The 27222-nt window shown below is 38.4% G+C and overlaps 1 protein-coding gene across 3 annotated transcripts; it reads right to left on the reverse strand.

The window, feature by feature from the left end:
- Positions 1-293: 293 nt before the first annotated feature.
- rgs9a (regulator of G protein signaling 9a) lies at positions 294-27222 on the reverse strand. 3 transcript variants are annotated; one of them, XM_068596101.1, is made up of 20 exons: positions 26752-27222; positions 22363-22574; positions 22089-22281; positions 19034-19104; positions 15965-16061; positions 13488-13538; positions 13299-13405; positions 11558-11609; positions 11037-11095; positions 9756-9832; positions 7945-8026; positions 7746-7808; positions 5706-5735; positions 5179-5240; positions 4794-4907; positions 3948-4063; positions 3372-3459; positions 2712-2850; positions 2254-2336; positions 294-1498 (listed from the first exon to the last, which is right to left on the reverse strand). In XM_068596101.1, the coding sequence occupies exons 4-20, from the start codon at positions 19100-19102 to the stop codon at positions 1342-1344; spliced, it is 1446 nt and encodes a 481-aa protein (XP_068452202.1). In that variant the 5' UTR covers positions 19103-19104; positions 22089-22281; positions 22363-22574; positions 26752-27222; the 3' UTR covers positions 294-1341. The 3 variants fall into 3 exon arrangements, with proteins under 3 accessions (XP_068452202.1, XP_068452201.1, XP_068452203.1); XM_068596100.1 differs by having other exon boundaries at positions 22363-22580; XM_068596102.1 differs by having other exon boundaries at positions 22045-22281; positions 22363-22580.

Raw genomic sequence — 27222 nt, forward strand, 5'->3', positions numbered from 1 at the left:
TTTTTTCAGCTTTATTTGACACACATAGTTTAATATTTGAATTATTTTACCAAATTATTTAGTATCCTTTGTTACAATGCATCCTCCACCGGTGGTAGTAATCAGTTGATTAGAGGCCATCATCATGTCTTGCAATGAACAGCCTCAGTACAGTTTTTTTTAACTACATTAGAAAATTAGTTTTAAGTCCCTTGTTTGTGACACACACACACACACACACACACACACACACACACACACACACACACACACACACACACACAAAACAGCAACACAAAGTCTGTTTAGCTTGATCTCATTTATTGTATACCATGAAAGTAACCATTTTTGCATTGTGTGCAGCGCCTCCATAGACAATTTAGCTCTCTTTTACGTCAATGTACTGTCGTCATTTAGGGTGCATTTTGACTTACTGGTTCCAATTCAGCATCTCCTCACGCTACGAGAACGGGTAGTATGTATGGAAAAATATAACTACCGTAAAAGTTTCATCAGTTTTTTCTTTTAACAGCTGATGTTAGTATTTATTGTATTGAAGTAATGCACACATTACATTTGAGGTCTTTTTTTGTCTGTAGTTTTTTCTGCTTCTGCGTGTTTGTTGTTAATGTGTATATTTGTAATTGTTTTGTATATTTTTGTCATTTGATTGACTTTCTAACAAAACAAGTAAAGAGTCATTTCAAACATAGGGCCGCAGGGGCCCTAGGCCTGTTTAGCAAGCCTTCCATAAAGAATTCTGCATTTTTCATATTTGATAATTTGCTAAAACAGAACAACATTTATTGGTATAACACTAAAGATCAAAGCTAATTCTTCTGTAGAGTGTATACCTTCTAACAGGAGAACGGGTTCCTGTGTTTGTAAGCATGAGACAATTTGAAACATATCGCGTCACAATTATCCAGGAAAAACATTTTGATTCATAACATTATCTCAATAATCATGAAAATTAAAATGGCAATAAAACATACTAGAATCACTTTCTTTACCTCCACTTTGTTAAGAAACAAGTGCATCAAAGGTATGAGTTTCTTTTTGTGAAAAGCAACCAAACAATCGTAAATAAGGTAATTATAAATCATAAGGTCCCCGTGGATCAATAAAGGATGGATAAATAAGTACAATTGCCATATTGTGACTTCCTGTATTGTTTAAATCAGACTCTATTTTTCACTTATCAGCTTAACTCGTGGCGATATTCATCATTATGCCGATATTGGAAATTCTTATCATTGTCATTCTTATTATTGGGAGCATTTTTAATTGCATTTCTATATGGTTTCATCCCTAGTACTGCGTAAGACATTACATGTAGAGCACACAACCACATGTACATATCTACTTCTTCCTGTCTATTTTGCTCATCATGGCCTTGACGTCGACAGGAGCGGAGGCAGCAGCCGCCTTGGCGTTCTCCTCCTCCTCCTGCTGCCAGAGGATGATGGGATGGATGCCGAGGCTTCGGTTCTGAGCATTTTGCTCCAGCTGGACGGGACTATGGTGGAAACAGAACCATGATGTAGTCAAGATGATTAAAAAACACTTCTATGTGGGGAAGGATAGTTTTTCAGTAGCTTTCAGTTAGTGGGCAGACATTTACAAGTTCTGATTCATTTTCGGGCTAGACCTGGCCATAATGCCTGATGTTCACTGTGCAGCCTTAAAGTGTTAAAGGTTTAGTTCCTCCAAACTATGGAAGGTATTTTCTGATATCTAGACGTACAGTTTATATCAGGTGTCCGGGTTTACAGGTAAACATTTTGACTCCACACCAATTAAATAGAGGTAAATAGAATTTCATTTGTGGTGCTCAAAGCTTTGAAAGATGACAAATTCAACAGCAACCTTTCTTTCAACAAGCACCGTGCACATTATTCTTGATGCTCCACAGAGCTCAACTGTTTGGAGATTTATGTCTTTCTAAGCGGCAAATTCTATTGACATGCATGTTATTATAAAGCTAGCTCTCTAGTTCCAGCTGCAACTATTCTTGTTTAACCTGTCAGCATTTTCTAATCAACCTGTCTGACCTTGTTAGTCTGCTGTTACGGCACTGCTGTTAGGTTATAATGTGTTTTAATCTGGCATGAAACCTTAGGTTTGTATCAGTGATTATCTAGCTGGGGACACAACAAGGACACTCATACACATATTTTTAATTCCCTTTTGTCCATATATTGCAAAAATGGTGCAAAAGGAACATATTGAATGTGTGTGGTCAATAGAAGTATAGAAGAGAACCCTACCAACCTGAAGTTGTGAGGATCAGGGCTGATTGCCTTTTTCTGGCTGTCTTTGTACACTGGTGACTTGAGGTAACGGAAGAAAGTATCCTGTAACAATAAAAAAAGGGAACACAAGACTGAGGGTGACCTCAGCTTCACAACACAAGAGTGCATTCCATCTGAAACGTTTCCATTTGGATCACAGATTAAGGTATGAATAATGTATTAAATGTCATAGCCTCGACTTAAAGGAACAATGTCTGATCTCGTAACTTCTGTAGACCCAGTCCAAATATAATCCCTGTTCCCTCCAACTATGCTGTTCTGTAGGTGGACAAACGCTTTCGAAGTGACCTAAATATATTTTTTGGAATGTATTTACACAAGAGATCTCAGTAGATCCCCACATTAGCTATTCATCCTGTATTGGTAAAGATTCATTATAGACATTATTAGGTACTTGGTAAGAAACCCAGAACACACCTTCTTCATGAGCAGGAACACGTGGGTCTGGGCTGCTTCCAGCACGTAGCGGTGAGGATGATCCAGGCCTTTCACTGTCAGACCCATTGTCCTGCCATCAATGTTGATCCAGCGGGGGGCACCGGGGGCTAGGAAGGTCCTGAACACACACACATTCCAGTTCAACATCTTGGTTGACATTGGGATTGGGGGTAGTCTTCTAACTACGTTTTGAAATATAAAACGGCTTAAACATGGAAGTACTAAGGGCCCTAAAAAAGTTATTTTATTAATCAGCTACTATAGATAATAGAAAAGGAAACACAAGTATGTCCTTTGTAGAGGGTTGAAGATGAATTAAGGAATCTCACAGCCAGATAAAAGTTTAAAGTCTTTGGCTCTGTATCTCTGCCAGATGGCAGCAGTCTATGGCTGAGTGGGTTTTGTCTTTTAGTCTCATTGCAGACTCCTCTTCTCACCAATATCACCTGTTTTTAGCCTTGCAGGTCACCTTTTGATACTGAGGCTGCTATTGTCACTTGCTACCAGCTTTCTAAGAAGAGTAAGGAGCCAGCAGTCAATGATAATGTAAAGCAGTCAATACATTCTCTTAGTATCTGACACAGGATGTTACGCACACACACGCACATACAGATAAAGAGTTTTTTTTTCTTTTCTTACTTGAAAATGGTCTCAGCCTTTGATGACATGGAAGATGCTGTGCCCCACTTCAGTTCTTCAGCTGCCTCCCAAAAAGCCAAGTTCTCCCCTAGGATACACACACACACACACACACACACACACACACACACACACACACACACACAAGTACATTTGACCAGTGATTTATTATATTATTACTGTTTTTTTAAACCCAAGATGTGCCACAAAAAGATTGAGTTGTTAAATAATTTTGTTTAACAACATTGCTCAAGGAATTTAAGGTACGTACTGCTGAACAACTGCTCATATCTGATTTTTTGGAGTTGTGGATGGCATATCCAACAGATTGTCCATGTACTTTGCTTATTGTCTCATAGGAAATAAGTGGAAAGTGGCGCATTCAAATACATGTCATGTGTGAGCTTCATGTCTTGAGATCTTGTTTTTATACCTCAAATTCATGTATTCTGCATACAGGAAATAAAAAATATCACATCTCTGACATGGGATGTGCAAAAATATCACAATGATGACTTTACATTGCAGGCCATTACCTGCCTTAGCTTTACTTTCAGGTAAAGACTTGTAACATACCGCTGAACTCTTTCTTGAGGAAGACCTTGAAGTCGTCTCGGCCTCGCAGGTCGCTCAGCAGCTCGAACAAGCTGAATGACCAGCGCTCGACTCGCATCTTAGTGGGAACGTCAACTCTGGACACAAACAGGGGACTGTGCCTTTAGAACGCATCCACATTACACTTTTACAGACATAACATGTTTGGAATATGATACAGTCACTATTCAGACCCATCTCTATGGAGCATAATAAAAATGAAAAGAAGTGTAATTTACACAATCAAACTTTCACAAATTGATACAGCTGTACATGGTTGGACATGGTTGAATGAAATGAAAAGTACTTAATCTCCAAGGAGAAATTTGTCGGGCTACAGTTGCATTCGTGGTTGGATCTATGATGCTATTGATATGAACAGTAGTCAGGTGGCTTCTGCAAGATACGACCGATATGTTGTTGCAAGGAGTTCCGGATCTATGGCCCTTTGCTTGTTATGTTGAGCTTTGGGCAGCAGGGTATTAAGGAATTTAAGGGAAGAAGCCGTTGCTAAAGTCTGCTCCGGTACCTTTTCCTAAATAGCAGCCGGGGTAAAAGCCCAGTGGAGGGGTTTTTATGATTCTGACAGTCCTGTTTGTGTAGCGTTAAGTGTACATGTCATGGTTGGAGCGGAGAGAGTTCATAGTGATGGCGATGTTCTTGGTGATGGTGGTTACTAGGTAAGGAGAGATATTGCGAGGGAACAAAATGAGCTGCTAAATCAGGTTCCCCACTAAAATAGAGGTTCACAATTTTAAAGTCTTTCTCATTGTCTGAAGAGGTTTTTTTATTATTGAGATACCGTTAAGTATCTGCAGCAGCCCTCACCGTCTCATGTTGTAAGTCCAGTATGCATCATTGTCTGTTTGCCAGGGGTTGCTGGGTAGACAGGGAGCCAGGAATGGGTCGTGGTTCTTGTAGGTTGTGACGTACTTGGCCAGTCTGCAGAAACAGAACTATCATGAGACCAATAGAATCCATGTCAGTGTTTCCAAACTGGTTTAGCTAAAGTTTTAACGAGTAATCTCAAGATCCTGTTCTTGTAAATAGACCGGCAAGATACTCATATTATATATCATAATCATATAATGAGCACACAAAGTTATGAGAAATGCTGCATCTTATTTCAAAATGAGTTTTAGGAGGAAGAAAATCTTTCAAATGGATTTTAACCTGTTGAAAGGTTGCCAAATACGAAACCAGAATAACTTACGCTCCAAGGGACACGCTCGATTTGACCTTTGACCTCATGATAGCTTGTTGGTAGAAGATGTTCTAAAATGACAGAGAAAAACAAATACATTATTTTTTTCATAAAATTGTGATTTTAAATCAAATAATATCCAACTATTCACTTTCTAATCTGCAGTTAGACATTAGACAATCTTTGGGGTCACAGCTGTGGAAATTAACCAAAAAATAGATTTCCGAGCAAAAGTTATATTTGTGAGTCCAAAAGTTTTGCTTGATCTACATTCATGCTGCCAAACCTTTGGATTCACAATAATAATTTTTTACTGACAAACTTAGCTTATTAGCAAAAACACATTTTGTGATTGCAGTGTATAATGCAAAAAAGAAAAACCCTCTGAAAAGGTCTAGCTCACTGAAACTAAGCTGACTTTACAGCTACAAAAACATCAACATTACTTAGAGGAAATGTGTGTGCTATCTATTCGCCATTTTATCATGGACATATTATTTGAACAGCATTGCTTATTAATTATTACGATGACTTACCATGCGTCTGTATGTGTCAAAGGAGATTTTCTAAGAGACAAGAAGAAATAATATTACCATGGGAACCGTTTGTTGGGCTAATATTACTGTGAGAAGCACAATGTTTAAAGGTAGCTATAATAAAGGATTAAGCACTGGGTAACATCCTAATGGTGTCCATGCTGTTACACTAAAGCAGTGGTTCTCAATCTTTTTTCCATGATGTACCCCCTGTGAAAGCATTTTTTGGTTAAAAAGATGAGCCATCAGTGTCTGATATATAGAATATATCAAATTCAGTTTATGAATTTAAACTTATATTGTATTGAATATTTATGAAATAACTACTTTAAAGGATTTTTGAAGAGATGCTCATTTTAAATTACATACCCCCTGGAATACCTTTACGTAGCCCCAGGGGTCCACGTACTCCCATTTGAGAACCACTGCACTAAAGTACAGCCATCACTGTTATAGGTGGAAAAGAAGAAAACACAGTCCCTCCAAGATAAAAGATACTTGATACTGCAGAGTTTTCTGTGTGAATTGCAGCAAAGATCAATTAATTTGCAGCAGCTTCACAGAAAATATACTCGGTATTTGTAAGATCTTGGCTGTACTGGAATACAAATTCCAGTAAAACTAAAACCTGGTCGAAACAAATGTAGGATTGCATTTGAATTTATTTTATTTTGTTAAAGCCTGTTTTAGGCTGGAAGTCAAAATGCTAAGCATTTTCTCCCATATTACCAATATATATGTGAATTATTGCAGGACTTAGACCAAATGACAGCTTGGTTGATTTGCCATTAATCAATACAGTCACAACAATACTTTTTCTTGCAGAGAGAAGACTGACTAAAAACTACATGGACACAAGTTTGAGATTGTCATTTACACATGATAATGACAATCTGAGAAATAACTGTTTACTATTTCAGTTTTTTAACCCTTTACTCTCTTATCTTCATCATTGTAAGGATATCTGTGAAAAGAGAGGAAGAGCGGGAGAGAGAGCGCGGGAGAGAGAGAGAGAGAGAGAGAGAGAGAGAGAGAGAGAGAGAGAGAGAGAAATGCAACGAATGAATTAGTTTCTCTTTACAGGAGAATGTCAAACATAGGTTTAGGTCCTGTCAGATGAGCCAAACTATTCCTCTTGATCATGTCTGACAAGAACTGACTATTCTCTCTCGTAAGGACAAGAGTGTGAACACTCAATAGATTATTTCATGTTTCTGCCTGATGTTGTTTTTCTGTTTTATTGTACAAACCAATCAAAACAAATATGAGCTTGTGTACTGGTAGCAATACTGCCACAGCACTGCAGTCTACGAGGAGGTATTAGTGGCCCAGCTGATAACAATGTGTGTCACATCCAGATAACAGATCGACAATCTACTCTGTGTCCTGGCACGTTACAAGTGAAGTCCTTGGAAAGAAAGGGGAAGCTTCAACATCAGCTTCTAAGAATTTGATAAGAACCTTAAGTCAACTTAGCAACACAAAAACAGCAATACAGAAATGCCTTGACACTTTGACAATACATCGGGTTTGGGTTTTCTTTCTCCGAGACACTGCAGGGTGAATGACCTCTCGTTATGGAGCTGATGATGACCAGAGCAGGGCTTGTTGCCATGACAACCAAAACACATTCATCAGAAATGTATCCTACTAAATGTGAATCAAATCAATTAATTAATCAACTTCTAATTTCACCCACCATTAATAACAAAGCATAGCTTTTTTTGTGTTACCTGTTTTGTGTGCATGTGGTAAAACATGTATGAATCAGTGTGAAAGGAAAGGAATAGAAGGAGGATTATGAGAGGACCCTAAGTGTATGTCGAGAGATCTTCCAGCAGCATCACTCTCCATGTTAAGCTCCAGTAAGTTTCTTAAAAGACCAGCTGACCTCAATCCCTCTGTCACTGTGTGTGCGTGTGTGTGTGTGTGTGTGTGTGTGTGTGTGTGTGTTTGTGTGTGTGTGCGTGCATGCGTGCGTACTCGTGTGTGTGTGTGTGTGTGTGTGTCTGTGCGTGTGTGAGTGTACTGACCTGTTACCTCATCTGCGGAGGGATCAATAAGACGTTCTGGACCACACTCCATAGCGCTGTGAGTACGAGACTGGACATGCACAGGACAGGTTCATGAGGAATGTACAGGACATATGATAATAAGATATTTCTGCTGCTACAGTAGATGTAGTTATTGTTCATTTATTTGGATTATGAAATATTCACACAGAGACACTCTCACTGACCGGGGGCCTGTTGACTATCCAATATGCCCTCTCCTGGCAGTCAAAAACCACACGATCCGGCTTCTTCCTCTCCTTACCAGCCCTAACACACACCCACACACACCCACACCCACACACACACACACACCCACACCCACACACCCCCACACACACACACACACACACACACACAAACACAAAGAAAGAGAAGTGGAAAGTGTCAAGAGGAACTCATTTATTGAGATGTAAAAATGTGTTGTTTGTCAGTTGAACTGACTCTACTCGTCTCCATATCAGGCTAGGTGGTACCAGTGGTGGGCTCGTAGGCCTCTTCTATACATGAGATCACCGTCAGAGGAGTCGATCAGCTGGTCTCTTTGCCCCCCCACAACAGTGCAGAGCCACGTATAAAAACCGTAACACAACCAGCAGTTCACTCACTCACCACATGCCAGTAACACTCTGTGGGAAAGCTGTTATCAGTAAATTCACCAGCAAGTCAGTTAGTTAGGTACATTCTAGGTTATAGGTTGTAGCTTCTAGCTTGAAGCTTCTTTTTCTTTTTGGGGTGGATGGAATTCAACAAAAGGTGCATTACCGCCACCTACTGCTGCAACACCACTGACCAATCACAGCACACGTGAATGGTCACGCTCGGCCCTTTGCCAAAACACAGGGCCATAATGCTAGAAGGCCTTGCCATATAGTTTAACCCACTCTCGATTCCATAGAGAAACAGAGGTGAAATGTGCTTTGATGAGCCGTCTTAACCAGTAGCCGCGCCGCCCAGCAGGCTGGAAGCAGAGCAACTGAGGAACACAGCAGCTGTGCAATGAGGAAACTAGCTAATAGGGAAAAAATATTACAATACATGTAGTGTATTTTTGAAATACAATTATAAAATAGCTATAACTTTGTAATTCTGTTCAGGCCAGCAGAGAAGGCTGAGCGGGCTCTGACGGCCCGCCACTGGGTTGTACATATATGTGTACACAGCACAGAGTTTCAAAAACCCCAAAGTCCTGAAAGTTTGCAACAAATGTTTTGTCAGATTTATAATATTGTTTTTTAACATATTGACTTTGCCAGTTTAATTCTGTTCTCTTGTGTGTGTTCAGTAAATGAGGTAATAGTATGAACTATTGCTGCAGTGGTACTGGTATTGAAAATGTTTTAGAATATCTCTGAACCTTTTTGGTCTTGTACTTAGAAGATACTGATGAGCTACACATGTCGGCAACACTGGCTAACGTGGGCCTCCTCAAAATGTAATGCCACGTAGGGCTTCGGTGGATATGAGATAAGAACTCTGACTGGTCAGCATGGACTGTCTGTAGTGCTGCTGAAGCTTTTATTAGTGAAGACGACATGGAACAGGTAGAAGAGATCTCAGTGATCTTCTACTTTTTACTAACGCACATAGACATCTCCACTGCAAACCCTCTGCTCAGTGAATGAGACAAGGTATTCAAGAAATGACCTGGATACAAGTCCATATGTGTATGTGTACATCCCAATATCAAGAAAAGATTATTATTTTTTTTAAAACAAGCCTGATACGACACCTGATCCCGTATACATCTGTCTGGAGTTGTGGTGGTGTTATTAACCAGTGAAATGCCAAAACCTGCAGGTATCTATGCACATTCAGCTGAAAGAGTCTCTCGAACATGTTATAGAAAAAATAAATCTTGATCCTCATTGATACAGAATCATTGAATACACAAATATCTTTCATTTAAAAGTTGAACTGCCGGACAGTGTCCTACTTCACTGTCAAGTAAATTGAAAGTCCCCCCAGAAAGAGTCGAAGCTGTAATGGTTTCACCTACTTGTACTGCTCAGTGGCCTGCATCACGATGAAGTCCCACTTGTGGTTCAGCCAATCATGGAAGTGGTTGTAACGTGCCTGTTTAAAACACAAACATGGAGTAGAATCAATTACTGATCATCTGTACATGGAGACTGACATAATGTGACAGTAAGAATAAGGACTAAAGGAGATGAGTGAGACTAGGTTCCAGTAGAAACAAGGATCCTTTAAATGTTATGTTGAGTCAACATGAAATAAATATTGATGTGAATTGCATCAACAACTTTACACATGAAGATAAGCAGTCTGCACAGATAATCCATTTATATATATATATATATATACATATATATATATATATATATATATATATATATATATACATATATATATATATTTAATTATATATATATATATATATATATATATATATATATATATATATATATATATATATTTATACTCGTTCCCCGACTTCCTCCCACAGTCCAAAGACATGCAGCTTAGATTAATTGAACTCTAAATTAAATTGTTTGTATAAAACAATTGCAAATGTAACAAGGAGTGTACAAAACAGACCACAGAGTTGGGTGTTGAGGGAGGTATATAATTAATATTTGCATTATGGGAAATGCAGAATCTAACATGGAGACTGACTCATGCAGCATATCTCAACCTCTGATGCTTTGAATCTGTCTCTCTCAGCTCTCCCCAATCACTGGACTTAATTACATTGAGTCATTTGGCTTACTATAGTCTACTAGGGACAATGAGATGTTTTTTAATTGTCCAAAATGTATAATTTACAATGAACCAATAACTTTTAAAATACTTGAAATCATGACATTGAATAAAATAATAAAGAGATAAGAATTTTGATTTGGTCTGTTCTGCATTTTCTATAATCAAATAAAAAAATAAAAAGATAAGATAACTTCCTCTTTTAAGACCACATTTCCATTGTGCTGAGGATAAAACACAACTCATGAACTCATCTGAGCAAACATAATAGCATACACCCAAAATAACAGTAAAGACTAAAGACTAGAGGTCCAATAATGCTCATAATGTCCCACATTTCTCTGCAGATTATTAAACTATAAACACAGAGCTGGGAGGAAATTCAAAAATCAGAGAATTAATGGCTAAATGCTTGTTGCCGCATCCAGAGCCACTATGTGTCAGTAGAAAACAAATCAACTCTTTAGCACAAAGCCTTTGGCTTTACTTCCTTTGGCTTTATATAGACGGAAAGCAGCACATTTGAGACAGACACAACCATTAGAGCCTTAACACAAACCTGTTCGTAGGGTTCTAGCATGCCTTTCTTGCGGATGTTCCTCTTTGCCAGGTAAATGGCTGCAGTCAAAAAAAAAAACTAAGTCATTACTAATCACTCATCTTACAAAAGTATAAACAGTTGTATAAAGTGAGGAGATTGGCTTGTTTGCAATATCATACCAATACTCAGAGAATACCGGTATCAGTTTCAGGACACAAATAGGTTATGTTAAGCATGGCTGCAGAAATAAGAAACAACCTAGATCTGTTAAAATAGACTTTGTTATCTGAAAGACTAGCTTAGACTTCTTATTTCAGCACCTCACACTTGTCTTGTTGAGCTGAAGGATACTCCACATCCACATATGTTGAGTATTCTTTTGAATTTTAATTAAAAAAGTTGCTACTTCTACATCAATGCCAGTAGGTCTTAGCCATGTGCATTGTGACTCCACACTAACCTCCAACCTAAGAAATCACTGAAGCTCCTGATTTCCTCATTCTAATCAGAAGCCCCACCCAATGACATACTGTACCCACCATAGTCAGAGTCCTCTGCAACCCATTTCTGTGTTGGCCAGAAGTACGGGGTCTGAAAAGGTTTGGATCACAAAGACAGTATCAGTCTATCAGCAGCCTCTCATTCTTCCACATGACTGCTGATGGCTTTTTATCTCTTTTGGGTCAGTTTTGTCTAATATCCTTTGGAAGCTCATTGGAGGCACCACTAGTCACAAATATCACCGATGCTTAGTAGATGAGTACCAATGATGGCTTAATCACCAGCTGTCTCCTATGGTCAATACTAGAGTGGAGCAGATCAGCAACCTTCAAAATTCCCCAACCAATGGAATTCCAGGTGTTATATTAACCAATGAAATTATCCTTGCCTTGTTGTGGGTGCGTTCACTTTACTTCGACAGTATACCAGCGCCCGTATCTTTTCTTTACTATGATGACTGACTAATACTGGACCCAATTTTTTTATTTATGCTGAAGGGTGCCTTGAATCAACCATGTTGACGCACCTGTTGTCAGCTGTTGATGGACATTAGCTTTTTAATGCAAACTAAAACTAGAGTAGTAGGGGTCTTCCTCTTTTCTTGATACACCTATGATCCGCTCACGCTAGCTATCTACCTCACGGTAGCTAAAGTTTAGTCTTGTAGTTAGTTACCTTCCAAGCTTAAACTGAACATACTCATGTTGAAAGTGCTCTATTGTAAGTCTCTGCTAGCCCTAATAATCAGTTTACACTTTTATTCTATGGTTTTATTCTGATTATGGTAATAATCCCAGCCAGTATTTGAAGGTTTGTACTTGATTCTTTACATTTCATGCTACTCTATTCTACATTGTATTTGTCACTTCACTACATTCGTCTGACAGCTTTTGTAACTTTCTTATTATTATTCAACCAAAATGTAATTAAGTTATACATTGTGGTGTATTATCACGGATTCAACAATCCAACAGTGAAGAAATCAGTCCCAGACTTAACCAAGTGATGTTTACACATAATGCATTACAATCAATAATACAACTCATTATGCAGAATTGGCCATTTCAGAATAATCCATGTCCAAATTATTTTTCTAAATTATTACTTTTATGTGAAACTGAGGGATTCTACACTGTCTTTTCAAATTGTCAGTTCACACAGTTTTATGAAAAATCAGAGATCAATTAAAACATCTCTATCTACTAACTTGCTTAGGACCGTCTCCTGCCGGTTAATCTCTCAACACCCTCAAACTGATTTGTTGGTTGAATAAAGGATAAGAGCTGATGATGTGAAGTCCTGATAGATGGGATATAAAGTTATAAATTAAAACTAATATCCAGCAAATTCCCTGCCTCCTGCTCTTGTTCGACTAAAACACTGTCATAATGTTGTGTACAAAGTACTTACAAATAATTGCCATAAAATCAAGTTAAAAATCCACTCAAATAGGCTGATCCTTTCACTAACAATATCATATAGGTTTAAACATTTGAATCCTGCGTCTTCTTAGTTATGTTATTTAGGATTATTTTCTGTCTAAACATGTTTTTACAGGAAACACGTCACACACACGCTCCAAAATCTCCTTCTAGTCTATATCTTCTATGAGCTCACTATGTTGATGTGTGCAGGAACAAGTGATTTTGGTTGTTTGACACAATTAGTGAGTCTTTGTTTTTAGTGAAGAAAAATCTAAATAAATCCTGTTTTCCTGTGATGTTAAAGTGCAACAATGATTCAATGGGCAGCAAAGAAGTAACAAGGATTTTGTTTTACCTGGAAGCGGTAGAGGCTGGTATCGTTGCACATCACCAGCTTCTTGTGGTTCTGCAAGGGGTAGATGTAGCCGTAGGCCACTAACATGGTGCCAAAGGCCTGAACCTCTGGAACACAGACGGGTAAAAAAGATGGGAATATGTTTTGTTTTATGTTAGCAATAAATCTGTGATTTGTACCATGTTGTACCTTCTGGAGTGGTCTTCATCTTGTTGGTGATCCATGCAAAGATGTCCTTCCCTGTGGAAACAGAAAAGAGCTGAAACACTGCACAGTAACTACATTACATATCATTTAGCTGACGCTTTTATCAAAATTGACTTTCAATAAATGCATTTATCCGTGAGTACAATTTTTTTTAATACAGTCAAAACTACAAAATGCTACCAGGGAGAGCCATCTGACTATAAGTAACTATTCTGTTTCCTGGTTGTGTCTTTATATTTTAATTAAAAATAATATCAATATGAAATTATTGAAATTATTCTTATAATTGCAATTATAATATGCAACTGTTGTGCATATTTTATGCTATCTCACAACATACTGTTGAATTGACATTGACAGTATTTTAACGCTATTAAGATGTACTTAATAAATGCTAATAAGTACGCTTTCATGCTCACAACACTAACACTAACCACCTGCCCTTAGCATGTTAGCATGCTAACATTAGCTAATTAGCACTAAACTAAAGCTCAAGCTGAGACTGATAGGAATGTGTCCTATGTGCTCAAAAACCACAATATTGGACACATTAAAATGTTGACCTGGTGCTAGATGAAAAGAAAGAGGATCACCGACATTACAATAAATTGTCTGAGGAACGTTTTTGGCGATCAATTGAATATGTTGATGAGATATACCAGCTAAAAATGTGTGACACCCTAAAGATTCCATGTTATGTTCCAGAACATTTGATATGAGATGGTTCTTCTAATGATAGTAACTCTGACAATTAATTAACATGTGCTTGAAATTAAAAAAATATTCAGATATGCATTTTGAGCATGAGAAGGACAAAGCTAATTCAGAAAACATGACAGCTGCCCACAGCGTACACAGCCATGTTCCATTGACTACAACATGGGGAATGGAATTAATGATTAATGTGCTGAATAATTTAGGTTTGGTAATATCGAATGATATAAGTTTGAAAAGATCTCTTTCTCTCTCTAAAGATTTTCTTCTTCTTTTGCAATTAAAAAAAATAAAATAACAAAAAAACCTTTTGGGGGTTACTTTGTATTTTCTAAAAACTTTACATGCAATATTATTGTATTTGTTGTGTGTGAAATGATTCAATAATGATGTGAGACTCTGAGTCATTTAAGCTCAATAATGTGTTTCCAAACAAAGTGACTATCATGACATAACATCCACAGAAAACTGTAGGGATGATGGACAAAATAACAGGCAGCATCAGCCAGGACACATGATGACAACACAAATTAATGTAACAATCATTTGAGAGGAATCACACTCCGTGGCTTCTGCACCAGCCATTAATTGTGTCAACTGTTATTCACAGCAGGTGCTTGCACTTCAACACTACTTCCGTTCACCTGGGGGGTTTATCACATGTATTCAAGCTGTCCATTCCCTCGCTCTTCTTTGAATGGATTAAAAAGCCACTTTGGCCCGAAAGCACTGTTCAGATCTCATCCAATTGTGGGCCGCCTTATTTAGCCTGTGTTAGCAGCTTAGACAGCAAAGCAGCCTGCCATTACCGGTATGTGCTTAAAATGATGACAAAGTGTTGTGAATCTATTGCAGTTCTGCTCAACCATCTTCAGTCTTCTTTCAAGGAAATGATAGAAAGAAGGGTTCAGTAAATTAGGCCATTGAAGTTCAAAAATAACAAACCATCCAATCCAATGGGACCAGGGACGCAACATTGGAAGATTTATCTTCTTTTTTTCATTCATTATTTGTTCTTTTTTATTCTTGTGGCATTTTGAATCAGGTGAAGTCACAAGTAAACTTCCAAGCAAATACAGCTTGATAAAAAAAAAGACCATAGTAAATAAGCATAGAATAAAAGTATTCTGTAATTCAAATATGTATCAAAACATAACATTTTGACATTAAAAAACAAAAGAACAAAGAATATATATTTGTAATGCAGGAATTAATCACTATTGTGCCTAACATTCTAAAACATAAACCCTTCATCCATTTCCTTCCCCTGTTGACCTTTTTCTTTTGGTTGCATTTTCAAGACTAAAGAAGAGTGTCTTAGACGGATTGTGAGGCATGCTATACTCAGACCCCTAAGGCAAATGTGTGATATTTGGCTGGAGTGTATGAATTCAATTGACTTGATTAGACTGTTTGCTGGTGTCGGCTATTTGAGTTTAGGTGCTGGAAAACCAAAACTATACACTAAAGGAGGCTAAAGAAGCTCTGTACAGACAGGTAATACTCTTCTCCGCATCATCAATATTATTATTACAAATATTTAACAACAGCTTGCTTTTGAGATACATGCCAGGATTTTGCTGTAACGCCCTATATGGCGTGCAAATTGTAATACTATATATTCTATCATTACTTGACAAATATTTTTATTTAAAAATATATTAGAAATTAACTTCAAACTATTTTATATTTTCAGAGCCTTAGGAACCTGCTCAAGCTTTGTGAATGTTTGTAACTTATCTCACCAGTGATGACATGTGGGATGGTGGTGACGTTGAGTTTCTGCTCCGAGACCTTGACCCCACTTTTTGGATCCTGCATCTCCACCACAATGGCCTCTAGCTGAAAGTAAAAAGATGTCCATGGTCCATTCAGGAAATGATTAGCATGAGCTACCAGACAAACACGGTAAATGGACTGTATTTGTATAGCGCTTTTCTAGTCTTCTGCCAACTGAAAGTGCTTCAACAGTGCTCATTATTCACTTGTTCACACAGAGCTATACATGCAAGGTGGCACCTGTTCAGAACTAACCAACATTTACAAACACATTTCCACACCTGCAGGATCAATTTGGGGTTTAGTATCTTGCCAAGGACACATCGACATGGACGAGCGGAGCCTGGTATTGAACCCCGGGTCATCTGATTGAAGGGCAAGCTGCTCAATTACTGTTACTATTGGTGATTTCAAACCTGAACGACAGCAATGATATATGGAGTTCCCCAAGGTTCCATTTTTGGTCCACTTATAATAATAATAATGATAATATTAATAATAATAATAATGATAAGAATAATAATAATAGTTTCAACTTATACAGCTCTTTTCACGATACACAAAGACGCTTATATTCAACATTGATATACTCCAACTAGCTCGCATCTTGCAAATTAACAATACATCCTTATTCCTAATCCTTAATTATGTGGACGGCACGCAGATTTACATACCAATAAACCTAGATGATTATGGACCATCGCTGTCACTGAATAAGAGCAATGAACAAATCAGCGATTGGTCAGAAATGTATCTAACTAAACTAATCACTGCTCCCCAAATCCAGCACTAAAAAATAAGGAAGTATAACATCATCCCAAATCTTAGAGCTTTGTGCAGGAAGCAATGGCTTCCTGCACATCAAAGAATTGATTTACAAAGCCCAGGATGGTTTGAGGGCTGTGCGTTTCAAGCCAAAGAACACTGATTACCTGAAACAGGTTTGCTCCCCGTCCCCAGGATCTGAACCAGAAGCTGAGGTTTTTATGCACTTTAAGAACACTGTAAGTTTGCCCCAAATATGTGTCTTTTAAATCAAGACATAAAACGTTTACCATTGCCTTATTTGTAATTACTTTTTACTAGGGCTGGGCAAAGTTGAACAAATTGAACTGATCAATCGCATTATGTGCCAAATTAAATAATGAAGTAAAAACTAGTATATTGTGCGCTTTTATTTTAATATCATGAGAACAATATAACAGGCTCTCTCAGAGCAACAGCAAGTTAACAACAGTATATGAATCAGTTTTCTTTTTTTTGAACAGCTAACAGAAGAAACATTTGTCTTTTATCAGGCAACAACATAAATAGTTTGTTCAGTAGTAAGGGTCCCTGTTAGGGACAAGCCACTCCTTCTTTTGTCCATGTTCAGTTTGTTGCTTACCTTAAAGATGTACGTTAAAGACCAACAATTGATTAACTTTATACAAAAGCAATAAGCGCTTTTGATGTTGTCCAGTTTTTCTTATTTAGTGAGATAAGTACAGTCTGTGTTGTCTTGAACAAGTGCACTGAAGTCTGGTTGAATGAGGTGGAGATGTGAAGGACAGCTGATCTAGATCTGTTGAACTTTATCACTGAGAATTTTTGTTCTCATCTGTAGGTAGATCCAAAGAGAACTAACATCAGTATCATCATTAATTTTGAATCTGGACGCGGGGACTGCAGCATGAAGCTGATGTAAGACTGACCGCCTGTGAGCGCTTTGTGAGGCACAGGGGCTCGCGGCAGCACCCGCTGCTTGTTGAGGACAGAAACTGCCTAACAATACGTGCTATCACTAGCACATCATTAGCAACACTGCCTGTCAAACGCCTTTAAAGTAAAAGCAGTACCGTTGAATTGCATTCATGCCGTGCATCTTATTTATTTCTTTTTCTTTTTTGATTGACCCCACGAGGGCTGGACTGAGAGAGCCAATAAAATGCCCAGGTTCAAACTGTGTGCATCTAAGTTCAACTGAGTTAAACTGTGTGCATCTGAGCTCTCTCTTTTAGTTGAAAGTTTGTCAGACACTTGCAGACACTTACTATTGTACACACATCCGTCCACCACCTCATCCGCCACACCTGTGCCTGTACAGTACTACTGGCAATGTTGTCAGTGAACGTAAATTGCTAATGCAAAGTACTTGCATGTGAATGATTGGGTTTGTGGAGCAGTTTTTATTTATGAAGAAGGATGCTTTCATATTGTAAAACATCATTCCAAAACTCCAAGAGGCACTCTGAGGCACTTTATTAAGTATTTACATGTTAGCTTATTTATACTTCTATACTTCTATACTTTTATACGTCTAGTTTATTTATTTAACACAAATGATTACAAGCTACTTTGAAGATTAAGATTTTACCATCTCAAATTTAATGCGGTTCAATCAGTATAGGGAATGGACAAAATACAATTTTCATCTTTTATTTTACATGTAATTTGCAGTGCTCTGCATTTGTCTTCTCCCTTTCTTATTGTAATCAAATATACTTCTTTTGCCTCAGTGAGTTTGAAGTTAAAATTAGGGAGCATACCATGTGAGTCAGGTGTTGAACTGTACATTATAGTCAACTGCAGTGACACCTGGCAGCAGAGCAGCTAATTGGCTTTAACATGGAATTATAGATGATCTAGAAAAGCCACAGCTCTGCTGTAGGCCAACAAATCATGTTTAATTCTCATGCAAATGTTTTTTGTTCTTGCTTGTTTTTTCCAGAGTGTCTGGTGTCTGTGCTACACATATATATATATATATATATATATATATATATATATATATATATATATATATATATATATATATATATATATATATATATATATATATAGATGCAATAAAAACAAACTTCAGTTTAATCCAGAAATGTTAAGTTGAACTCAACTTCAAGAATATCTTAAACAAATACAATATCTGTAATGTATAAAAGTGATACATTTCTGATTACAATGAGGACACAATCGTACAAATGAAATACTAAATAAAACCAATAATGAGCATGATAATGATGATGATGGTCATGATGATGATGATATCCACCCACCTTTTTTAAGCAGTGTGTGCGAGGATGGAAATGTTGCCCTCGGTTCGGACGGACTGTTCTGATTGTCATATCTGCAGACGGATGAAGACCAAATCAGATGTTTAAAAAGAAAATCCTGATGTGAAATATTCCAGTTATAATATCTATAGTTGCTGACAAAGAAGTGTGTGCATGTAGTTCACTTGAACACACTCCTCCTGTGTGTGGATTGTAAGACGGGAAGGATGGACTTATCTAATCAGCTGAGAACGCCTCTATCCCCAACAGTTAGAGAGAAAAGCCTGTCTGGGTGGTTCTTAAATTACCTTCAGCGAAAAGAGAGTCTTCTTGTCAGAGCTTGAACATGTAGTTCAAATAGCTCTGAATGGAAGATAAAGAGTGATACAATCACCAAAGAATTAGGGTTGGTTTTATTAAACCTTTTGAAAACCTTTTGAATTTTTGAGCAGAGGCCTAAAGGCCTCTGCTCAAAAATTGTATACCCAAACTAAAAAGTGTATATCTCTGCTACCAGGGCTATTTGAATTATTTTGGTGTTATAATAAATGACTACGCATGTGAGATTTTGTTCAGATGTGTAAATATCAGTACATGTGTTACTGGTTACAAATAAATGAAGATGACATACTGCAAAAACAAAACGGTTTCAGGTCCACCTAAAAAAAGCACTTTCAAAATAATTAATTATTTTTAAAAAAAATGCAGCTGTTAAGGTCCAACTCTAATCAAAATCATAGGACAATATGTGAACATTCTCTCTGCAAAGGCTGACGTTGATAAAGTGAACCACAATATAGTTATATAGGGTTTAGTACAGAAAAAATTTGGGCAAGGTCTTCAAAATTTGCTCAGTCTGCACCTTATTTTGCACATAATGGATACAATATAAAAAGACAATTGATTAAAAAAGTAAAATGGTCATTATTTCATTATGTTATTCATTTAGAAAACGTTGATCTATTCAATTCCTATATAATTATGTTTTGTCTTTAAATTATGAAAACATTTTTGTTATTGTATTCCTTTACAAAATTCCATAATTAAATCTATAATTCTGTTACAAAACTAAGTATTTGATACTGTTTAGAATCTGGTTTGTATTAGAATCTGATGTCAAACTGAAGTTATTTTATTTATGTTATGATATTATTTTAATAGGCCCAGAAACGATTAGAAATCAATTATCTAATGATATAGTTTCTGTATGACCTGGCATCCAGCACCATAAATAATCTGTGAGTTCTCTTTTCCTTTAACTCCCACAAGAGTTCATGCATTTGTTACTTCTGCAATTCCTTATTATCAGGCTGCTCTAATATGTCTCTTAAATGTCTTCATTTGATTGGTAGAATGCTGCAGCTTAACAAAAACTAAGAAAAGAGATCACATTATATTAGCTTCTCGAAAATCCAGAATCACATTTTAAATCCTTCACCTCACCTACAGAGCCTTAATTGGTGATGCATCTTATAGTACTATTACCCCACAAGAGAGCCTGTACCACATTACCCCACTAGATATCTTATAGTATCAAATTACCCCACTAGAGATCTTATAGTACCAAATTACCCCACTATAGAGTTTGTAGTACAATATTACCCCACTATAGAGTTTGTAGTACAATATTACCCCACTAGTGAGTTTGTACCAAACTAGCCCACTAAAGAGCTTATACTACCATATTACCCCACTAGAGTGCTCATAGTACCATATTACCCCACTAGAGAGCTTATAGTATACCATAATACCTCACTAGAGAGATTATAGTACCATATTACCCCACTAGAGACCTTATAGTACCATATTACCCCACTAGAGAGCTGTGTTCATTGAAGGCAGAGCTACTTGTGATTTCTAGAGTCTTAAAAAGTAAGATGGGAGCCAGAGCCTTCAGTTATAGCTCCTCTTCTATGGAACCAGCTTCCACTTTCAGTGTGCTCTGGGACAAAGGATACACGGAGCTCATTTTTCCTCTTCTCTCTCTCCTTCTGGACAAATTAATTTCTCTTCAATGCAACTTACTGTGTTTTTCCTGATCCGATGTGAGGCCCCGGGATAGTGGATGTCGTATGTGTACAGATTATATAGCCCACTAAGGGTAATTTGGGGTTATATATATGAACTGAATCGAATAGATAATAATTATAGCAGTCATAGTTATAACACACAATTATGGCATAGTAAGTTAACTATGGCATAGTAAGTAGGTTAACTATAGCTTTCAAAAGCATGATTGTGAGATATCAGAATTCTTACTTGCCGTAAGTAAGGCTGGGTTATAACAGACAAAGACTAGAACTAGAGCGCCATCTATCGTCGGGGAGTTTGAAAAGTAACGACCGCGCCTCTGATTTGGTTTTTGCTGTGAGATATTGGTTGTGTGGCGTGTGAGCGTGTGAAAACATGAAAAAGCTAGTGTCACGCGGTGAAAGCGTGAGAGTTGGTGGCTCTGTAACGGACTCGTTATATTACACAACACTGGATCATCATGTCTGACTGGAACATGAGCTTTTATTGTTTAAAACAACTCTTTACAACAAAGAAGATCTTAGTCTGGAACATGTCTGAATGTCTCCTCATTAATAAACATCCCATGAAAGTGAAATAAAGTTGAAAAAACAAACCCAGATAAATAAATTTGATAAATAAATAAATAAAATTGACGCCAAGAGAAACGTTTTGCTTTTTTTTTTTTAAAAAAAAAAGAGGAAATGCAATTAACTTTATACACTTTTTAAACACTTGATCAAAAAAATCTTAAATCTATATTTCCAGTTTCCAAACTCTTTTATTGATTTAAACTCTCTATTATATTTATATGTTAGAGCTGCAACATTTAATGAATTAACCTTTTTTTTCATTTGCCTTAGGTTACTAATCCTAGTCCTATGTTCCAAGTCATAGGTTACTCGTTATAGGTTACTGTTACTAGTCCTAGGTTACTAATCCTAGTCATAGGTTCCTAGTCAAAGGTTACTCGTCATATGTTACTATTACTAGTCCAATCTTACTTATCCTAGTCCTAGTCCTAGGTTCCTAGTCCTAGGTCACTCGCCTGCAGGACGGCGGTCCGGTTGACCCTGAACAGAAGCCCAGCCAGCCGGCTCGGCGTCTTCTCGACGGCGGTCGGGATGACAAGGAGCTGAGCGCCGGAGGACAGGGCCAGGAACACGTCCACCACCGAGGGGTCGAAGGTCAGGGGCGAGGCCAGGAGGACCACGTCGTCCTCGCTCATCTGGAACAGAGACCTGAGCGCCGAGCGGTTCACTAACACACATCGACACAAACGAGCGCGAGACGTCTCGGAGGCCGATGGCGGCGGCGCTCACCTCAGGTGCAGGATGTTGGGGAGGATGCACTTGTGCGGCACCCTCACGATCTTCGGGAACCCGGTCGTTTCCGATGTGTGCAGCACGTACACCAGGCCGTCGGGCCTCCTTTGACCCCACGGCTGCCGGGTCGCGGCAGAGACCGGCTCCGGCTGCCGCCCGGGCTCCGGCTCCAGTCGCACCAGCGTCAGTTTGAACTTCGGCAGCGACGCCTAAACCTCCACGAGCACGTGATCACCGATGGAGGGAGGGAGGGAGGGAGGGAGGGAGGGGGAGATAGATCGACAGTATCTATCGATTTATACATATGTATATATGTATATATATATTTATATATATATTTATATGTATGTACGTATATATATAAATGTATAATAATATATATATAATTATACATTATATATATTATTATATATGTATATATATATATAAATGTGTATATATGTATATATATATATATATATATTTATATATATATATATATGTATGTATGTATATATATGTATGTATATATATTTATATATATATATATGTATATTTATGTATATATATGTATATATATTTATAAATATATGTATATATATATATTTATACATTATATATATATATTATATTATATATGTATATATATTATTCATTATATATATATTATTATTATATTTGTATATATATACATGTATATATGTATGTATATATTATACATTATATATGTATATATATTATACATTATATATAATATAATATATGTATATATACAACATGTTTACTAATATTTAAATATTAGAATTATTAAGAATGAAATAATTATCAATATTGTTTGTATTATAGAATATAAATATTACAGAATAACGTTCGTTAAGCTAAAACACCATTTGAACATTGTTTTGTTGTTAAAGTCACAACTTAAACACAACTTCTTCTTCATAGTCATCGTCATGTCAACTATTGTTTAATGCTAAATAATAATAAACCACACGGGAAACAGCATATTGAGTTTTGATTTTTTTGTTTATTTACAGACACACACAGACACACACACATGAACACACACAAACACGCATATAAACACACATTTACACACATATGAACACACGTTCACACATTTACACACACATATGAACACACATATGAACACACGTTCACACACATGAACACACATTTACACACACACATGAACACACACATGAACACACGTTCACACACATGAACACACATTTACACACACACATGAACACACATATGAACACACGTTCACACACATGAACACACATTTACACACACACATGAACACGCATATGAACACACGTTCACACACATGAACACACATTTACACACACACATGAACACGCATATGAACACACGTTCACACACATGAACACACATTTAAACACACACATGAACACGCATATGAACACACGTTCACACACATGAACACACATTTACACACATGAACACGCATATGAACACACGTTCACACACATGAACACACATTTACACACACACATGAACACGCATATGAACACACGTTCACACACATGAACACACATTTACACACACACATGAACACGCATATGAACACACGTTCACACACATGAACACGCATATGAACACACGTTCACACACATGAACACGCATATGAACACACGTTCACATACATGAACACACGTTCACACACATGAACACACAATTACACATACATATGAACACACGTTCACACACATGAACACACACATATGAACACACGTTCACACAAATGAACACACATGAACACAGGTCCTAATGGGAGGAGCTCCCATCACGGAGGCTCCTCCCATCAGGACCACATTACTGCAACAGGCTCAGCTACGGCAGCCGGACAAGACAGAGCGCCTTGGCGATACTAGGGGTGGAGCTAGAGGTAGGAGGGTCGGACAGGTGGAGTAGGGTCGACAGGTGAAGGACACTGGACAGGCGGAGGACACTGGACAGGTGGAGTAGGGTCGACAGGTGAAGGACACTGGACAGGTGGAGTAGGGTCGACAGGTGAAGGACACTGGACAGGTGGAGTAGGGTCGACAGGTGAAGGACAGTGGACAGGTGGAGTAGGGTCGACAGGTGAAGGACAGTGGACAGGTGGAGTAGGGTCGACAGGTGAAGGACACTGGACAGGTGGAGTAGGGTCGACAGGTGAAGGACAGTGGACAGGTGGAGTAGGGTCGACAGGTGAAGGACACTGGACAGGTGGAGTAGGGTCGACAGGTGAAGGACAGTGGACAGGTGGAGTAGGGTCGACAGGTGAAGGACACTGGACAGGCGGAGGACACTGGACAGGTGGAGTAGGGTCGACAGGTGAAGGACACTGGACAGGCGGAGGACACTGGACTGGCGGAGGACACTGGACAGGTGAAGGACAGTAGACAGGTGAAGGACAGTAGACAGGTGGAGGACAGTGGACAGGTGCAGGAGGGTCGAAAGGTTCCCTGGCCGGCACCTTGCGCTTCATCCTCTCCAACTCGACCTCCCTGTCCTCCATCCGCCGGCCAAAGAAGCCCAGGTTTTTCTTCTTCTGCCTGAGGCAGATGTCCTCCAGGTTCACTATCTGGCGCCTCAGCCTCCAGAACTCTTCCTCATTGTCATTTTGTTCACCCTGATATTTGACTTGCAACGAGTGCATCTTGCAGGACTGCTCCTTCAACTTTTGCAAAAGAACTTCGCGCTCCACGTGAGCAGCCGTTCGGATAGTCTTTTCTTTCAGCACGTGCTCCCGCTTCAGAGTACTAATTTTATCCTTCCAGGCCTTGTCGTTGTCGCTGACCAGCTTGGTCTGAGCCTTTAAGTCCTCGGAGAGGCTCTGGATCTTATTTTCCATATCTTGACACTCTGTAAGAAGAGCCTTTAAGCTCAATTCAGATGCCTTTTCTTTACTGTGGCTCTCCTCCTCCAGAGCGGAAAATCGGGACTGCCAGGCGTTGTCGTAGTAGCGGGCCAGATTGGTCTGAACTTCCAGGTTGTTGGTGAGGCTCTTGACCTCGTCCTCTAGATATTCTCTCTCTGAATAAAGAGCCTTTGCGTTGGACTCGCTCTCGGACCGCAGCTTGATCTCAAGATTTAGCTTCTCGGTAAGATCCAGGATTGCTTCTTCCTTCTCCTGGATCGTCGCCCTGAAATGCGATTCAGACGCCTTTTCTTTATTGTAGCTCTCCTCCTCCAGAGCGGAAAATCGGGACTGCCACGCCTCGCCGCTGTCGCAGCCCAGCTTGGTCTGAGCTTCCAGGTTGATAGCGAGGCCCTCAACCTTGTTCTTTAGATATTCCCTCTCTGAATAAAGAACCTTTGCGTTGGACTCGCTCTTGGACCGCAGCTTGATCTCAAGATTTAGCTTCTCGGTAAGATCCAGTATTGCTTCTTCCTTCTCCTGGATCGTCGCCCTGAGATTCCATCCAGACGCCTTTTCTTTCTCGTTGCTCTCCTCCAGAGCGGAGAATCGGAGGTGCCAGGCCTCGCCGCTGTCGCGGACCAGCTTGGTCTGAGTTTCCAGGTTGATGGCGAGGCCCTCAACCTTGTTCTTTAGATGTTCCCTCTCTGAATAAAGAACCTTTGCGTTGGACTCGCTCTCGGACCGCAGCTTGATCTCAAGATTGAGCTTCTCGGTAAGATCCAGGATTGCTTTTTCCTTCTCCGGGATCGGCGCCCTGAGATCCTTCATCTCATTTTGAGCAGAAATTTCTTTTACTTCAACCTGTGCCTCTTTTTTTGGACCATCTTGAGGCTGAGCCTCGTGTCTCTGGGTATCCCCTTGATACATTTGAAGCAAAGATGGGGAAATATCAATATAAATGTCGTAAAGATACTTGTGGCGCGCCTCTTAAAGACGATTGTGGGGCGTCTTTATGAAGATGATCGTGGTCTATTAATAATGACTTCGCAGTGAAACACTTTGCTGGTCTTGAAAAGTAAAATAAATCTGCTTTTTGTGTTCTCAGACGTAGATCCTGTCGTACTGCATGCAAGCATGAGCGAAGAGTCAGGAATTGCTTGGAGCAGTTGTACAAAGGAGTTTAGGAAAGAGTTGTGCCTTTGAAGCCAAAGTGGGCGGGGCATTCCATCCCCATGGAAACAATAATCACAAAAAAACAAGATGGCGTCCAAAGCAGAGGAAACTGTGTATGTATGTATGTATGTATGTATGTATGTATGTATATATATATATATATATATATATATATATATATATATATATATATATATATATATATATATATACACATTTGAATGTGTTTTTTAATTATTACTATTACATTCTCATTTGAATATTATTACGGTTATCGAGAATACATTAATATTAGTATTCGGACTAATAAATTAGCATTATAAAATGATAAACGTCCTTCCTGTGCGTGTCCTTCTTACCTGAACAAGTCCTCCAGCTGAAATCCTTTCTATCCACGGAGCAGAGAGAGGAAAGCTCTTCGTTTCCGGTCCGTGTACGTTTTGTTCATTTGTTTTATCGTTCATTCGAGAATACGGAAATACGGAAAAACGGCCGTTTCTTCGTTTTCCGTTTCAAACCAAAAACGGGAAAACGGAAAACTACTTCCGTTTTCTCGTTTTTGGCGTCTGAAACCAAAAACGAGAAAAGAGAGACGATTATTTTCATGTCAAAATAAAAGCCAGTAATATGTATTATTATTTATGGTCTTTTAATTCTCATTTACAGTCTTATATGATGCAAACACATCGCAGAGTAACGTTAGAAGAACATAAAGTAATAAATATGAATAAATACACCTGGTTAAGTTAGCAACAGTAGAGACTACAGGCAGTTTAATATGCATGTATATACGTACACAGCAAGAATCAACTGTTCAATTAATCGCTGCA

This window comes from Clinocottus analis, unplaced genomic scaffold (assembly GCF_023055335.1).
Source record: "Clinocottus analis isolate CAN_PGR_092001 unplaced genomic scaffold, fCliAna1.0.p SCAF_34, whole genome shotgun sequence".
In the NCBI taxonomy this organism is placed as follows: Eukaryota; Metazoa; Chordata; class Actinopteri; order Perciformes; family Cottidae; genus Clinocottus; species Clinocottus analis.